Source organism: Nicotiana sylvestris, chromosome 3 (assembly GCF_000393655.2).
Source record: "Nicotiana sylvestris chromosome 3, ASM39365v2, whole genome shotgun sequence".
Taxonomy (NCBI): domain Eukaryota; kingdom Viridiplantae; phylum Streptophyta; class Magnoliopsida; order Solanales; family Solanaceae; genus Nicotiana; species Nicotiana sylvestris.
Window position 1 is genome coordinate 215,331,203 of NC_091059.1, and position 16,968 is coordinate 215,348,170.

The 16,968-nt window shown below is 33.9% G+C and overlaps 4 protein-coding genes across 4 annotated transcripts; 2 read left to right on the forward strand and 2 right to left on the reverse strand.

Annotated features, from left to right (window-relative positions):
* Positions 1 to 3,661: 3,661 nt before the first annotated feature.
* Positions 3,662 to 5,132, forward strand: LOC104221219 (uncharacterized). The gene is made up of 3 exons (XM_009772229.2): positions 3,662 to 3,819; positions 4,193 to 4,424; positions 4,654 to 5,132. The coding sequence occupies exons 1-3, from the start codon at positions 3,725 to 3,727 to the stop codon at positions 4,921 to 4,923; spliced, it is 597 nt and encodes a 198-aa protein (XP_009770531.1). The 5' UTR covers positions 3,662 to 3,724; the 3' UTR covers positions 4,924 to 5,132.
* A 202-nt stretch (positions 5,133 to 5,334) lies between these two features.
* Positions 5,335 to 8,911, forward strand: LOC104221220 (uncharacterized). Its single transcript, XM_070171474.1, has 3 exons — positions 5,335 to 6,220; positions 6,333 to 7,075; positions 8,484 to 8,911. Exons 2-3 carry the CDS (start codon positions 6,368 to 6,370, stop codon positions 8,763 to 8,765), a joined length of 990 nt encoding a protein of 329 aa, XP_070027575.1. The 5' UTR covers positions 5,335 to 6,220; positions 6,333 to 6,367; the 3' UTR covers positions 8,766 to 8,911.
* A 5-nt stretch (positions 8,912 to 8,916) lies between these two features.
* Positions 8,917 to 11,754, reverse strand: LOC104221221 (PHD finger protein At2g01810-like). The gene is made up of 3 exons (XM_009772231.2): positions 11,457 to 11,754; positions 11,092 to 11,341; positions 8,917 to 10,864 (listed from the first exon to the last, which is right to left on the reverse strand). Exons 1-3 carry the CDS (start codon positions 11,752 to 11,754, stop codon positions 9,196 to 9,198), a joined length of 2,217 nt encoding a protein of 738 aa, XP_009770533.1. The 3' UTR covers positions 8,917 to 9,195.
* A 1,259-nt stretch (positions 11,755 to 13,013) lies between these two features.
* LOC104221223 (zinc finger CCCH domain-containing protein 39-like) lies at positions 13,014 to 16,176 on the reverse strand. Its single transcript, XM_009772232.2, has 2 exons — positions 15,258 to 16,176; positions 13,014 to 13,688 (listed from the first exon to the last, which is right to left on the reverse strand). Exons 1-2 carry the CDS (start codon positions 15,850 to 15,852, stop codon positions 13,492 to 13,494), a joined length of 792 nt encoding a protein of 263 aa, XP_009770534.1. The 5' UTR covers positions 15,853 to 16,176; the 3' UTR covers positions 13,014 to 13,491.
* Between the last annotated feature and the right edge of the window lie 792 nt (positions 16,177 to 16,968).

Sequence of the window (16,968 nt, forward strand, 5' to 3'; positions counted from 1 at the left end):
TTTGAATTCGAATTTGGGTTTTCAAAAATCATTATTTGTTTGGATTGGGTGTTGTTGAAAATAATTGGGAATATGGTTTGGAGTTTATATCTCAATTTTGAGGGTTTTTGGTGAAGATTAGACTTGGTTTTGGCTAATTTCATATTGAAAGAAGAAGAAGAAGAAGAAGAAGAAGAAGAAGAAGAAGAAGAAGAAGAAGAAGAAGAAGAAGAAGAAGAAGAAGAAGAAGAAGAAGAAGAAGAAGAAGAACGCATGATATACATTATATTGCAGAAATTGTAGAAAAATTTGTAGGTTGTTGTTTATTTATTTTTCTTTTATTCATTTAACTATTGTATGAAGGTTGAACAACACTGTATAAAAATTATATTTAAGTGGTATTATATTGTAGTTGTGTATACATGGAGACGAAAAAGGAAAACAAAAACTTAGGATCATATCCGCTATGTATAACTGTTCGCGATTTCAATATGGAATTGAGTATCACCAATGAGAACACAGTTGTAGGTTTGTGCTGTTATATTTTCTATCAAATTCTGGTTGTATATCAATGTCCTACACTTTATCTACATTTTATCTACAAAATAAACTACATGTCAGAGTAATATATATATATATCAGTATGGATTTTATATATATTTTCATATTAATTTTTCAAATGATATGTAGTATATCAATATGATTTTCACAATATCTACAAAATTTCTACATTTATTCTACAATAAAACTACATATCATTTGAAAAATTAATATGAAATACAGAATTTCAATGTTTCTACAAAATTTCTACAAATTGTTCATAACAGAATTTATCTTTATTTTTATGCAGGTTCGTCTGGAACACTAAAGTTACTTGATATGCCAACATCTCCCGTTATAGAGGAATATGAAAGTATAATAATAACAGATAGTACACCAAGTTTTATTGAAGTAGGACAAGTATACCAAGACAAAAAAATTTCATACAACTAATTATACATAGTAAAAATAAATTTCATACAACTAATTATATATTATACAACTTATCTACAATTTTCATACATTATTTCTACTTAGTTATATACAACTACAATATAATACCACTTAAATACAATTTTTATACAATGTTGTTCAACTTCCATACAATAGTTAAATGAATAAAAGAAAAATAAATAAACAACAACCTATAATTTTTCTACAATTTTTGCAATATAATATATGTCATGTCTTCTTCTTCTTCGAGTTTCAATCTGAAATTCAATCAAAACCATGTCTAATCTTCACCAAAACCCCTCAAAATTGAGATATAAACTCCAAACTATATTCCCAATTATTTTCAACAACGTCCAATCCAAACAAATAATGATTTTTGAAAACACAAATTCAAACTCAAAGCTTCAAAACTTTTTAGTAGATGTCAATGGTGGAGTTGTTGCTCTCTTTTCCTTTGCTTTATATTACTGAAATTTGGGGTTGAGAGATAGAGAGAGGCGTAGAGAGAATTCTCAATTCTTTGCAACAATCCAAACAAATAAATGTCTTTTGAAAACTCAAATTCGAATTCAAAACTTCAAAGCTTTTTAATGGTTGTCAATGGTGGAGGGATTACAGATTTTCGTTGGTTTTAGAAGAGGAGATCGTGAGATATGGTTTGATACGTGAGTGAGGTGGTGGGATTTGGAGAGAGAAACTTGGGGGAGTGGGAATATATGATTGAGTAAAATTGGGAGACTAATTAATACTATTAAAATCCTAAAATGATACATAAATGGTAATTAAGTATATAGAAGATAATTATATTAAAAGTTAAGTATTAAGAGTAATATAATTTACTATATGGCATATGAATATAAAAATTCCATATTTTAAAGTTGTAAGAACAATGATTGTTTAGGACTTATCCTTAATGTAAAAGAATAAGAAAACGTCTTAGTCCCTTGAAATTTACGTAATTTCCTAAGAAAAAAAATTCCGTCCACGCCTAGTTCTTTCCAGAATTCGGTTATCATTAGAACCTAAGATTCCTTTTTATTTTTTAAAAAATAGGGAAAAAATTCCGTGCACGCCGCCTAGTTCTTTTGAGGATTTGGTTGTCATTAGAACTTTGAATTCCTTTTCCTTTATTTTTTTTAAAAAAAATACATACTTAGAAAATGATGCAAGCGGATGAAAAGAAAAACGGAAAAGGTTATAAAGAAAAACCAGTAAAAATATAGAGAATTTTGAATATTACTATTTTTTGTATATATTAGATTCAGTTTTTACTCTTATTTTATTTGGTATGATGATAATATGAGTTTAGTTCAAATAAAAAAATATGGTCGTGAGGATTCATATTACAATAGTTGTTGTTGTACTGCTTAAATGTGTTCAATTTTATTCTCCGTTAGACTTTTATTTTATTCGTATTCTCATCGTTAGCAAAATTATTTTGTATTTGTCTTTGTCATTAACTGACCTCCAACATGACCTCTTCAAATTTTTCGATAAAGCAGATCTAATTTTGTCAATTCTAACTAAAATTTAAATTTCATTAGGGGTCAAGAGCAAAAATTAGATAATTTTTTAATAAAATAATAATTTAATAAAGTCATTGTATTTTAAATACGGAAAAGGGTTCAAAATGCCCCTAAACTATTGGAAAAGGTTTAAAATACTCTTCATCCACCTATTGGGCTAAAAATACCCCTTCATCCACCTTTTTGGTTCACTTATGCCCTTTGACCGTTAGGTCAATACTGAATTAAAAAATAATTATTATTTTTTTTCTAAAATTAAAAAAAATATTTTACAAAATATTTTTGTTTTTTTAAACTATTGCACCTGTAGTCCACTAATTTAGTAAAGTCTTCTTCTTCTTTTTTTTCTTTTTTTCAGTTTTTACAAAAAACAATTCAGTTTTTACAAAAAATATTTTTTTTCATTTCTTTTAAAGAATTTCTTTGTAAAAACTGGAAAAAAATTATAAAAACAGAAAAATATATTTTTATTAAAATATTTTCGTTTTTAAAAACTGGAAAAATATTTTCAACAAAATATTTGTTTTTGAAAAATATTCTTTTTTTCATTTTTCAGTTTTTTTAAAAAATCAAAAATATTTTTTCTTTAAAAAAAAATGAAAAATGAAAATAAAACTAAATGCTTTACAAAAATTGAAAAAATGATGAAAAAAAATATTTTTCAAAAACAAAAATATTTTGTTGAAAATATTTTTTTCAGTTTTTAAAAACGAAAATATTTTTTGTAAAAACTGATTTTTTTTTGTAAAAATGAAAAAAAAAGTAGAAGAGTTTACCAAATTAGTGGACTATTGGTGCATTAGTTTAAAAAATAAAAATATTTTGCAATTTTTTTTTATGTTTTACAAAAAGAATAATAATTATTTTAATTTAGCATTGACCTAACGGTCAAAGGTCATAAGTGAACTAAAAAGGTGGATGAAGTGGTATTTTTAGCCCAATAAGTGGATGAAGGGTATTTTTAAACCTTTTCCAATAGTTTAGGGGCATTTTGAACCCTTTTCCGTTTTAAATAATATTAGGATAATTTGACTATTTTTCCAACCAAAAACAAAAAAGAAGAGAGAGGAGGAAAATGATGGAAGCAGCGCAAGTGATGGGAGATGGGCCCTTCAGGGTCTTAGTGGCCCACAAAAAAATTGGTTTCCCCATTTCTCTTTTCTTTTTTCTTTTCCTTTTCCGAATAAAGGTTATGGCTCTTTCAGGAACAGTTTCTGGCAATCGGCATGGCGTCTGCGTCAAAGAAATGGGCACGGGACGTCTATTTCATCGCTTCCCGGCTATACTTTCTTCTAATAATCTTCCAAATCCCACTTTTCAGGTTCTAATAAATACCTTCTCATTTGCTTCTGCACCAAATATTTCATGAGATAGGGATCCCGATATTGTTATGTTTTCAGATGGACGCCAAATGCCTTTCCTCTTAGAATATATTTGAATCTTAATTTGATAAAAGTCTTAACCAAATTTCTTGATTAGGATAATTATTAATGATAGGTAGGCGTCAGATTCACCTTATTAATTAATTGGTTCTCCCTTCAATTAATGTACGTTAACTATTCGAACAATTGCCTACGACAGTGTTCCTTGCGTTATGAAACTTTCGAGCCTAAGCATTTTGGGAAAATTAAAATGCTAGCATTGTTACTCAAATTCAAGAACAATTTATGACTTTTGATTGTAATTCTTTGCAGATTCCCATGTAGAATTGGTACATGTACCACACCTATTGATGTGTCACTGTCTTTATTATACGCGAATGGAATTATTCCTGGAGGTTTGGTAAGAGCCCTGCTTTACCCAGGAGCTGTAGCAAAGGCCATTTATAAGAACAGCCCCATCCCAAGCTATGACAACCTTCTAAAAGTGTACAAATTCACCAACATGAAGGAATCTCCTTTAACACATGACCTCCAAAACCTAGAGGTTGGTTATCAATTTATACTGCTTCTTTGGGCAAGGGTGGAGTTATTCCGGACAAGGGGTTTAATTGAATTTCTTTTACCGGAAAATTATACTGTACAAATAGTAAAAAAAAAGATAATATTTATTTTATTGTATATAAACTATTGAATGAATTACTGGCTCCGTCACTGCTTGGAGTTGTTCTTCTTTAATTGTTCTGCTTTATGATACTTGGTTTTGGATGTCACAGGTTATAGTAGGAAGTTATTTGTCAGTGGCAGGAGCATTTTTGGGTCTAATGAAATCAGGGAGATTCAGTCTTATTGGGATCCTTCTCATCACATGGGGTCTTGACAAGCAAGTCTTTTTAAGAAATTCCAATAGTGTAGTTATATACCCAACCATGATAATTGGTTTGCTTTCTGCCTTCTTTTCTATCAGAGCAGATGTCACAAAGCTGATCCGTTTCTCCAAACCTAAGGCCTCTCTTAGAAATGTACAAAAAGCAAAATATAACTAGAGTTAGATATGCTAGTTGATTTCATCACTTTCTTATTTACGTTGTCATATATTTAGGTTGCAATACTTATTTTTGTTCCCATGCTCTCAATTCCCCCCACCTGGCTTCCAAGAAATGAGATTGTGGGGTTTCAACTTTCAACATTATTGTAGGAGTGACATTGAACAGTTATTTCACAGTATGATAGAGAAACGTCAATTTTTTTCTTCTTTTATTTCTAATCGTCCATTTCCTTATCAGCATTATTGGAGCTTTGTCCAAAAACAGTATGAAATAGAACAGCTATACATCATACAGTTTTTTCTTTAAATAAATATATATTTGGAACATTTCTGACGCATCGTGCCATCATCCCAGCTTCATACATTTCTTCATACAATTATTACAGTATCTCAGCAATTTTAATGCTGACAAGTACCAAATGCTGAGTCAGTGGAACTTGTAACAGTCATTGATGTATTAAATTTCATACCTCGATCATGGTAACTAATACTATGTTTCTATAAGATTATGATTGCTCCTTTAGAAGTCTTATTGAGTCCTGTTTTTCCCTTTGCAAATAATCTTTAATTTTGCATTATAAACACCAGCAACTTATATGCAAAAGAAAGAGTGGTATTTTCAATAGAAAAACTAATTGTGGACCCTGCACGAATCATATGGGGGGGACCCAGCAAGACAAGCACCATCCGACACTAGGTAACAAGGAATTCTGTCTTTTTGTTAAGTATTTGGTTCCATGTTATAATTATTTGTTCAGCAAATAGGAAAGCGTGATAGAGAAAGATAAAACATAAAGAGATTCCTTTAGAACTTATACTCAGTGGAGTAATTGATTGGTGAATAGTTACTACCGGAGCCAACTCACTTGCATATATTTCCTTCCTACTAAGTATTCTTCTCAATTACAAAGAAAAGTAGTTGAGTTTTCGCTTCATACCAGGTTTTGCTTTTTCTGAATTTCTTTTCGGGAAAAGCTTGTTACGACTTGAAAAAGTTTCTGCCTTTTAGATTAGATTCCTTTCTCATAGTACAAGGAATCTTGAACTTAAAGTTCTATACCCTCCCCCTCCTTTCCTCCGCACCCCCAACTAGAGGAGTGTGCTACATCCATGGAAGCTGATATTCTCACAATCATCAGAAGATTTGCACTTGCCGAAGTGTTTTTATGCTTCTAATGGCTAGCCAGTGTAAATCTAGCTGATGTTGGGGTGTTTCTAAATTTGCTGCAGAAGTCTTCTTTTCCATCTTGAGGGTATAGGAAGATTTTCTGAGAAATCCAAGATTTCTTTTTCAGGTAAAAAATTGGTAATTTATTCATTGAAATTAGATCTAAGAGGACTACCCCTTCTGCAGTTTTGTTAAGTTGACATACATTTTGAACCAAAAAGAAAGATTCATTCTCTCAGGTTTAAAAGAGTTGGCCTGAACTTTGTCGAGAACAATGATGATGTCTTTAAACTCCTTGAATTATTCAACATGTACATTAGCTCGTATGAGCAGCCACCATACCCATAACAGAACAAGAAAAAGTTCAGTTCTGGCCACACCAGCTTCATCCATAATCTCACAAACTGAAGAAAGCAGCAATTTTGCCCACTCAATGGAGAATTCTTGTTTAGATACGGCTTCAAAGCGTCCTGATTCTGCTTTTCTGCTCACCCAAGAAAATGCAGTAGGGATCATTGGGGGGCTATCCACTGGAACCACTCTCAATTTTGTGAGGAAGCTTGTCACGTGGAGTTCCAAAGATGGAGGGAATGGCCTTCCCTTTGTTCTTTGTTCTGATCCAGTTCTTAACAAAGAGCTTTCATTCCACGAAAGGGGACCTAGTTCGTTTCTCGTTGGTAGAAATGAGAACTTACAAAAGGATCATGCTTCAATTGTTGAAAATCTAAGGCATAAAAGGATCTTTCTTGAGAAATCTGGCGCTCGATGCATTGTCATGCCTTGTCACATATCACATTATTGGCATGATGAGGTGACAAAAGGTTCTTCAGTTCCTGTCCTTCATATGGGCGAGTGTGTGGCCAAGGAGCTCAAAGAATTGAATTTGCGACCACTAGAAGCCGGGAGTACTCTGCGAATTGGAGTTCTAGCTTCTGATGCAACTTTGAGTGCTGGAGTTTATCAGGAGAAGCTTCAAAATGAGGTATTGATAGTGGTTCTTGGAACTATTTATGTCATACTTTTATGTGATTGTTTCAACTATCTGTATATGTGTCTCTAGTTTCAGTATGTGACTAGTGTAAGAAACAACCCACTTTCCTATAGTCTGTGTTACCAATCATTATTTATCCTGTTGTAACAACCTTTTAACTAGCGAATTTGTGGTGCTTCGAGAACTTATGTTGGATAATTTGGACTTTGGGGGTATGTTTTTGGATAAGTTGTTTGTCAGTCTTGTGCTTTGAGTGCCATGAGATAGGAAATATCCATTTAGCATCCGCTCTTATCTATCCGGCTGTTCTGCGATATATTAATCTCACTGGTCAAGATGAGATTATTGTGATCCTTCTTTGTCAAAAAGACCACCAGTTTACAATGAAATTATTCAGCTCAGCATCTTTTACCTTTCCGGCATGTAGTCTTCTGCTCCTCTTCTGGCTATAGTGTAGTGGATACCAATATTTCAGCACTTTTGTTTCATTTAACCTTTCTGGCATGTCGTCTTATGAACCTCTTTATGCAATAGTGTATAGGATACCAATATTTCAGCAGTTTCGTTCCATTTATTTTCCTACAGTGCTATATAGAGCATTGATTTTGCAAGTTTATAGGTATGCATATACTGACAATTTCCGAGTCCCTCAGTTTGTAGACTGCTGACCCTGCATGATTCCAAGTATGTTTAGTGTCATTCAGAAAACAGAACCTAGTAAAAGTTATTTTTCAGTGACCAACCCGCTCCCCTTTTTTCCCTTCAAGTAATCAAAGAAGCAATTGCAGAGAAGAACCTTTCCCTGTCTTCTTGTATTCTTTCTTACTGCTGCTTCTGTTCCATTTTCCAACTTTTCTCCATGGGGTGGCATAGGAGGACCTAGCTAGTTTGCAGTTTAGATAATACCAAAGTAATATGGAAGTATTTTTCTTAAAAAATAGCTTAAGAACAAACGGAAAAACATGGAGGTTTCATCTTTGCCATAAAAGTCTTCGATACGATAGTGAAGAAGATGTGTTTCTTCAGCCTGATTTGATATGCATTGTCAGGCAATACAAGTACAATAAGTAACATTAAATTGGGAATGGAACATTAGAGTCGTGGAAATGTGTTGGTTAAGCAAGATTCTATGTATTGTTGCTATGAACTGAATACTTTTTCGAGGCATGCCTCAAAGACAAAAGGAAAGCACACTGTTTTAGGTATCACAATGAAAGATGCGGGGGTAGGTAGGTTTTTGGAAGACAGTGCTTTAATCTCCTTATCATTTGTCTAACTATGAAGCTTTTAAGTGTTGGATATGTGCACTTGCCAGACAATGCTGTATTTAAGTGATTTGATTTATTATTTCGAGTTATCCCTGATTATCAATTTTTGATGCCTCTCTTACTGAGTGTAGGGTTTTGAAGTTGTGCTACCAGATAAGGCGACCATGGAACACACCGTAATCCCTGCAGTGGAAGCCTTAAACAGGAAGGACATTGAAGGGGCACAGAATTTGTTAAGAATCTCGCTACAAGTTCTTCTTGTGAGGGCAGTTAACACTATAATAATTGCCTCGGATGACATGCGTGACCTGTTACCTCCAGACGATCCTCTTTTAAAGAAATGTGTCGACCCAATGGATGCCTTGGCTAGGTCAACCGTGGAATTTGCAAAATCAGTTGAAAGGAATACATAAAGACACCAAAACATATTTACGGTTTAAATTATATAAGGGTGCAAATATAGCGTGTAGTGATCAAATCATGGTAGCATTTTGTAATTCTTTAGTAATTTGGTTTATCCTGTTCTGATTAGTGAAAGTAATGCATTCACTTCACAATACGATAACAAAGCCATATTTCTTCGAACTAAAAACTTAAGTGCTTATACATCAAACAAACAGAATCTTAAAACTAAAGGAGTTACCAAAACTATCCCCTGCTTACACAAATGGTCACCTACTAAACACCAGTTCATGTTCTTCAGTTCTCCACTGCACGTGAGTGATAACAGGACAAGCTGCAGCCTTTCAGTCCAGTCAGCATAATTCATGAATATGTTTATATTTTTTGATAAATCTACAGTATTAGATTTGATAATTCAGTTTGTACTACTAATATCTGATATCAAATTAAAAGTTTTCTGCAACTCTCACACAAGAAAACTGCTGGTACCTCCTCATGATCATCAATGCCAGAGCACATTGTGTGAAACCAAACTTGGCAAGCATCACAATTTACCATTCTCTCCCCATCATCATCCCTGGCCCCACAAATGCAATCCACCTTTAACTTTATGGGCCCACCTTCATACCTCAATTCAGTATCCAAGTCCAGCCCACGCCCTCTCACCCAAACGTGTGCATCTCTGCCCACTGCGCAAGATAGCATCCTTTTATCCTCTATTCCCTTCAAACCACCAATTTGTGTTACTACAAAGTTTTGCATTATGCAATAAGTATCCCTTAATGCAAATTGTGCCACCCCCTTAAGCTCACGTATTGTAATCCAAGGGGGAACATAAACAACAACACCAGGTGACAATGGCCGTGTCAACTCACTCTCTAACTCGTCGAAACTCGGCAAGACTTTACATGTTAATGCCATTATTTGGCTTTCTTGATTCTCAAGCTTCCACTTTTTAACAAATTTCTTGCTGTCCAAGACAACCCGAGTAGCCAAACTCACCGAGTCAGACCCTGGGTAACTCAAAAGCACTGTTTCATACAAGTACTCAAGATCTTGATCAATATTGAAGTCTAACTCAATGTTGTCAACTCTGCTTGCATCAACAATATCTTCAAATGCAAATTCAATCCTTTTAGTAGACGGGTTTTTTGATCGAAAAATGATCTTGTTTCCCAGCATGGATTTGTTTAAGGATTTCAGCACGTAATCAATCAACCCGGTGTCACGAATAGTTGTCCTAGCCTTGTCACGTAGCTCCTGCCTAGACATTGCACCATCACCATTGTGTGCTCTCAAGATTTTCAAAATAAACTCTGCAGCTTTTTTCACCTTTCTCTCAGTCCACCTGCAACCAGAATCCATGTCCAAAAATGGAAACCTTACTGATTCTGCTTCCTTAGTAGCAGCTTCATGGATAGTGAATTCTAATAACTTAGTATTTGGGTTAATGGACCGACGAATAATTTGGTTTCCCAATTGAAAACATCTGATAGATTTCAGCACAAAATCAATCAAACCAGTGTCACCAATGCATTTTCTTGCCTCATCTCTCAAGTCCTGCCTTGTCATCCCATAATTTCTGTTCACATTTTCTTGATTTTCTTTCAGCAAATTCACAATCACTATTAGCACAAATTCTAGCCGTCTAGCAGGCCATCTACAATCATTGTTAGCCATCAAATTCACAAATGTATCCATACTAATTGGCCTATTTTTCTCTCCTATATCAGGATCACACCAGCAATCATCACTATTTTCAAGCTTCATCTTGCTATGAAACGGAGCTTTAGACTTAAAAGCAAGCATGAATTGGAACAAGTCACTGATTGTGATCAATGGGACTTCACTCAATTCTCTGTGGGTACCAATAATCTGCTTGATTTTCATTCTTTTCGGAATATCCTTTTTGAAATCATTCAAAATCTTGTCAAGTCCTAATGAGCTTAGGAATTGAACAGCAATTTCATATTTCTGCTCAGTCACTCCATAGCTTCCACGGCCAAATCTGTAATCCCATTTTCCAAACCAAGATTGTCCATAAGCAACACCATGAAGCAACCTCAAATCCATACCTCTCTTCTTTGACACATCATTCACCGAAATTTTCCTGCCAAAATGATAATCATAACAATAACATAAATGATTCTTCAATTTCAGCTAAAATGTTCCATACGCTAAGGAAAACACATACAAATAATACTACTTCCTCTTTTCAGAAAGTTTTGATGATTTAGCTTTATTACTTAGATCACGAAACTCTTATATTAGGACGAAAAATTTCTCACATAAAAACTATGAAAACAGATTAAGATTTATCAGTATGAACTTCATTACCTGGTTTTGAAGATTGTACAAAGACGATCCCAGAAATCCATGAAATCAGTTCCAGAGAGCAAATTTGAATCCCCATTGACAACGCCATTATTAATGGACAACAAATGGCCATAACCATTGCAATGAATCAAACCATGCAAAACATGAGTACCGATTTCAAATGAATCGCTTCCCAATGGCTTTTCCCATTTCTCATTTGCCGGTATTATCAAATGGTACCTTCTTTTCGACACATAATGGTGACCCCATCCTTCAACAACCCAAAAAAAAAAAAATACAATCAGCAATAATAATAAACAAAAAAACTACAAACAAAATTCAAAATCAATTTGCAGAATGAAAATTGAGTGTTCATATTATTTTACCAGAGAATTTGCAGTGATCACAGAAAGGTTGAAGAGAGAGTTGAGTGGTTTCTTCAATGGTGTAGAGTGGGAAAACTGCACCGGTTGAGTTAGAAATCAACCAAGTGGACCAAATTGGAAAACCAGCGACTGTGTAATCTTCAATATTAGCAAATTCTTGGAGGAACATTCGAATATTGTCTTTAAAAGGTCCTGAAAAACCGTCAATGGAGTTTCCAGTTGCAAATGTTTCGAATACAAATGGCTTTCGGTTTCTCTTTCTACTCTTACAGGCTTCAATAATGGTGGAAGAAGCCATGGCAGAAACTACACTCAGTCGTTTTTTCTGGAGAAATTGTTGAGAATGTCAGTTTGGATTTTGGGAGTGTGTTCGGATTTTATGGTTATGTTCTTTTACGTTTTGGCGCTCTATATTGATGATGCCAGTTCTGAATTTACAATTTAGCCCTGGGAAAATGCACAGTGAGGGAAGTTTGAATTTGGGGTTTTGAAATTTTTAAAAAGGGTACTGTGGTAAATAAGGCTCAACAGGTTTTAAATATTTGATTTTGTTTTCAATTTTTTTTTTGGTTCACGTGGTTTGGAGCAATGCTTGTTTCATGTTCGCGAGATCTTTCCAACCCCCCCCCCCCCCAAACAAGGGGATGGGTGGGAGCGGGCAGGGGTAAATTGTAACTATACTTAAGTTATTCAGACTTTTGAGTTGAAGAAAGAAAAAAGATTTTTTTGAAGTTGAGTCGATTAATGTTTGAATTGCAACTAATTTGTCCACATAGAGTGTGTTTGGCTAAATCACTTTTTGGCTTATTTACGCGTTTGATAAAGTTAAAAGTGCTTATAAGTTAAAAATAAGCCAAAAATTTAATTTTTAGCTTATAAGCACTTTAAGTTTGACCAAATTTTTTACTATTTTATACTTAAAATATTCCTTTTTCGAACAAAACTCCTACATCGATACTCATGACCTCAAATATTTTGTCTTATTTAGGTTTATTTTTTACTGAGAAATTTTTGTCAATTTATTATTATAACTTATGATTATATTCTTATCATAAAATATATTATATTTATCATAAAAATTATCTTATATAAGCACAATTATATTTAAAATAAAATGACAAATAGAATATTTCGTATTTGAATCGATTTGGAATCTAAAATTTTAAAGATTATGCCCTTATAAGTGTAAAGAGTTTTAAGGTTATTTAAATCATTTTAATAGAAAAAGAGCTTATCATCAATTTTTTTATTAAATACTGCAACAACTTATTATCAATTTCAGCACTTATACCTAAACACGTAACTGCTTATTTATTAAATAAGTTTTAGCACTTAAAAGTGCTTTTCAGCAACTAATGCTTATCAGCTATTTCAAATCAGCTAATCCAAACGGGCTCATAGTTTGATGATATAAAACAATTTTAAAAAAAGATTAATCATGCATGTGAAATTGTGAAACTTGAAAATTGCTCAGAGTTTATTAGATTCCCATCTTGAGGGCGTATTAACTCTTTGAATGCAATTGAAACAGCTACTGATTGCAATCTTGGACAGCTCTTTCCCAGAGGAAAAAGAAAAATGTATTACGCTTTCAGATTACAAAAGGACTGAGAAGTTGAGAATGCAATCAAAAAAGACAAATGAGACTAGGAAAAATTGGAAAAATAGAAGGATAAAAATAGAAAACTCCATGGACGCAGCTAAATAACAAGACACCCCGAATTCCATTCACGAAGTCCTCTTCCGTTGGATGTGTATATCTTTGCTGAACCTATTGGTGTACAGACTATACTTTTGACTTGCATCATTTACCATGCATTGCTGAACCTATGAGCCTATTCTGATTTGTGACACTATACATCACTTCACGAGACAATAACAAGGCAGGTTTCTTCAAACTAAAAACAAAGTGCAATACACCAAGCAAGTAGCATTTTGGACTAAAGAGTTATCAAAACTGTGGCCCCTGCATATGTAAAAGGTCACCCAATTCACCACTTCAAAAATTGATCAAAGTGCCACAAGTTCAGGTTCTTCAGTTCTCCACTGTGTGTGATGATAACGGGACAAGCTGCACCCTTTCAATCCAGTCAGCATAGATCCGGCTGATCTTCTGTACGTTCGTCCACTTGAATAAGAATCTACACTCGGATGCTGCATTTTTGGCTGGAGCACAAATGCCAGCGCTTCCCAACGACTCCAGTGTATTGGAAGAACCAAGAGTCTGCAGTTCTGTCAATATTGAGAAGCATCACAAATTAGAAATGGTATAAGGAAATAAAGATGAATACAATAGGTAAATAAAAAACAAAGAAAAAAAGCATATATAGAAAGAAAAAATGTTGCATGGCTCTACCATCTTATGTGAAGTGCTGAATTTCACACAATAGCATCTACAAGAATTCTGAGATATAGGTTTTTGACCAAGGCCTAAACGCAGCACATTGCATAATTAACTAACATAAAACTTGTATCACATAAACCATTCTAATCCTTTACACCTAAGAACAAAATTTAAAACTCCACCTCCTAATCACACAGAAATTTACAATATCAGCACCTTATAAATTCTGGCAGCAGAAGTCGCAATTCATTTTAGAAATATCCAAGAAAAAACTGCAGCAACATGTGTTAATAACTAAGCTCATGAAATTTCTGTAAGAGAAGCTTCACTAGCCATTAAATGCAATAATTGAATCTTCCCCTGCTATAAGGAATCAAGTATTAGCACCAAGTCAACAGCTGAGGCCAGATTCTCTAGACAACTTAGACTGGTGATCTTTTCAGATCAATAGATAGCAGGGTGAAGCCACATAGACATGCTGTCCATGACATTTATGAAAATAGATTCGTAATATAAGTCCATCTTTCTAGTTGAAATCCAATTGAAAGTATATCTACCAACATTTAGACAGGCAGGTATTTTGGTAATAGCATGTCCGTCACCAATATGTCTGGCACAAATACATGCCTAACAGAAACGAAAAGAGGAAAATGGTCTGGCAGAAATCATAGAATAGAACAGACAATTTCTTATATGCAACAAATAAACTGCATTGTTATGTGTTGTATTAACTAAGCTCAAGAAATTTCTAGAAGAGAGCTTCAATAGCAATGAATGCAATATTTGAATCTTCCCCTGCTATAAGGAAAGTATCAGAAGCAAATCATCAGCTGAGAGCAGAAAGTATAGACAGCTTAGTGTGATCTTTTACATAAATAGATAGCAGGGTGAAGTGATTACTTGCAAGACAAACATGAGTATTCATGACATGTTTGAACATAGACTCGTAATACATGTCCATCCGTATAGTTGGCGTTCAACTAAAAGTACATCTACTAACATATAAACAGACAGGTACTTTGCTATTAGAATGTTGGTCACCAAAATGTCTTGTACAAAAATAAATTAAACAGAAATTTAAGGAGAAAAAGGCGCCTGGTAGAGATAGGAGAATAGAAGTTGGAAAACAGGAAATTGTACATTAACCATGCCTCCTAAGCTTCTTATTTTCTGCATAGTTTGAACAAAGACTCTGGCAATTTGCTTTATGCAAATCCTTTTGACATTGCAAAAGGTTCGAGGAAAAAATCCAACACCTAATAGACATAATGAAACTTTCACATGTTCTTAATAATAAATCATTAACTGACTTAAAAATATTTTCAGAAACAGCTTACGGACAAAGACATGGAATATCAACTAATCAACATGAAATCAACTCAAGTAACTAATCAAAATAATGAACGACAAAACAGGGATGTAAACATTCAATAATGAACTAATAGTTGTGGAAAGACCTGCTTTCCCATGAGCAAATTGACACTTTGAACCATATGCGCAGCTACCAGTCCTTTCCCAGTTGACGCAAAACTTGGTCTTCAGTAAATTTTTACGTAACTCCACAGACCTCTTGGGTTCATTCCCACTAGTCGCAATGCTTATCGCAGAGCTAACCCTGCAGAAACCTACGCCTCCCTCAAGTTTTTGACTACGTTCATGAAGAAAATGGCATTTATTTCCATATGGACAATCTTTACCACTATCGAAAAAATGACATGATTTCGGCTTACTGAGATTTCTTTGATCCCCAACCCTAATGCCGTTCAGAGGCCCAGTAATATGAGCATAACGACACTCGCCACCATAACGGCAGCTACCCCACCTTTGGAATTGTAAGCATGGTGGTTGAGGACCAAGTGTCATACCCATATTTGTCCTGTTATCTTCCGGCCCCATTTTTGAATTCATCATTCTGGGTCTCTTAAAAGCTTGACATTCGGCATTAGAATTAAACCCACATTTTTTACCACTCGTGTTATACTGAGGCCATTGCTTAGAAGAATGCTCTTCATGCTTACAAGAAATTCCAAAATTATTAGCAGGCATACTCATCCTCAAAGTGACTTAGGGTTTTGAAAAAATCAGTAAAACTTGCTTGAATGCGTTTGTGGGAGTTTAAAATCAAGTGATCCAGATGGTCATTGTGCTAAACTTTACTTCTATCTAAAATTTTTGGAGAATGCTCAGATTATCTTTCAACATGGAAATCAAAAGAGCAAAAATGACTGTTAACATGAGCAAAATGGGGCGATCGGTACACATCAACGAGTGTAGTGGGAGTCCTTTTGGCAGAAAAGCAGAAAGCAAATCGGCGGAACAGGTGTTATGATATGCTCTTCCCTCTTTCTTAGATGACCAAAAACGACGTCGAAAGAGGCCTGGGTGCGAATAACAATGTGGCATACATACTCCGTATTCGCATCATTCTGCCATTAACCATTTGCTTTGGAATATTTATGGACATGGCCAGAGTATTTGTGTGGTTATAAATAATTTTCATTAAGGGTGGAATGATAAGTTTAAGCTAAATTGTTTTCAAATTTAGAAAGGAATTATTCTTTTTGGAACGGATAAAAAATGAAATATGTTTCACATAAACTGAAACGGAGGAAATAGTATTTAATATCACAACTATCATGCGAGTAACTTATGTTTAGTCTTATTTATACTATATTAAAAGCGTCATCCTGCTTTTGAATCCGCGTGACCACATTATCATCAAAATATTTCCTAATAGGTGAATTTGCAAATTACATCATCATTGTGTTGTTACTTTAATTGTTACTTCTTCCGGTCCATTTTAATTAATTTTTTATTTTTTTTGCGGTCCACGGTATTTAATTTTTTCAAATATCAAGAATGAATTAACTTGTTTTTTTTAAGTTATCTTTGAAATAAAGAGCATAAGAGTATATGTAATATCTTCAATGAACAAATTAAGTTTAATATAGTCAATTTCATTGTTAATTAATGTTAAAATATAGATTTCTTAATATGCGTGAAAACAGTCAAAAAAATCAATTAAAGTGTACCGAAAGGAGTATTATTTTGTCAAAACCCTCCATCACATAATCTAAATCTATTTTTGTTGCTATTAGTTTGTTCCCAACCAACTTGTGATTGAGTTGTACTAGTATAGTTAATGTTGTGGTGGTTGTGGGGAGGGGG

Coding starts and splice junctions, on each gene's coding strand:
- LOC104221223 (XM_009772232.2), bottom strand. CDS start 15,852: ATGAGTATGCCTGCTAATAATTTTGGAATTTCTTGTAAGCATGAAGAG. Junction 13,689..15,257: donor ATTTGCTCATGGGAAAGCAG/GTCTTTCCACAA, acceptor CAATATTGACAG/AACTGCAGACTCTTGGTTCT.
- LOC104221219 (XM_009772229.2), top strand. CDS start 3,725: ATGGCGTCTGCGTCAAAGAAATGGGCACGGGACGTCTATTTCATCGCT. Junction 3,820..4,192: donor TTCCAAATCCCACTTTTCAG/GTTCTAATAAAT, acceptor AATTCTTTGCAG/ATTCCCATGTAGAATTGGTA. Junction 4,425..4,653: donor ATGACCTCCAAAACCTAGAG/GTTGGTTATCAA, acceptor TGGATGTCACAG/GTTATAGTAGGAAGTTATTT.
- LOC104221220 (XM_070171474.1), top strand. CDS start 6,368: ATGATGATGTCTTTAAACTCCTTGAATTATTCAACATGTACATTAGCT. Junction 7,076..8,483: donor AGGAGAAGCTTCAAAATGAG/GTATTGATAGTG, acceptor TACTGAGTGTAG/GGTTTTGAAGTTGTGCTACC.
- LOC104221221 (XM_009772231.2), bottom strand. CDS start 11,754: ATGGCTTCTTCCACCATTATTGAAGCCTGTAAGAGTAGAAAGAGAAAC. Junction 11,342..11,456: donor TGATCACTGCAAATTCTCTG/GTAAAATAATAT, acceptor GGGTTGTTGAAG/GATGGGGTCACCATTATGTG. Junction 10,865..11,091: donor TGTACAATCTTCAAAACCAG/GTAATGAAGTTC, acceptor TCATTTTGGCAG/GAAAATTTCGGTGAATGATG.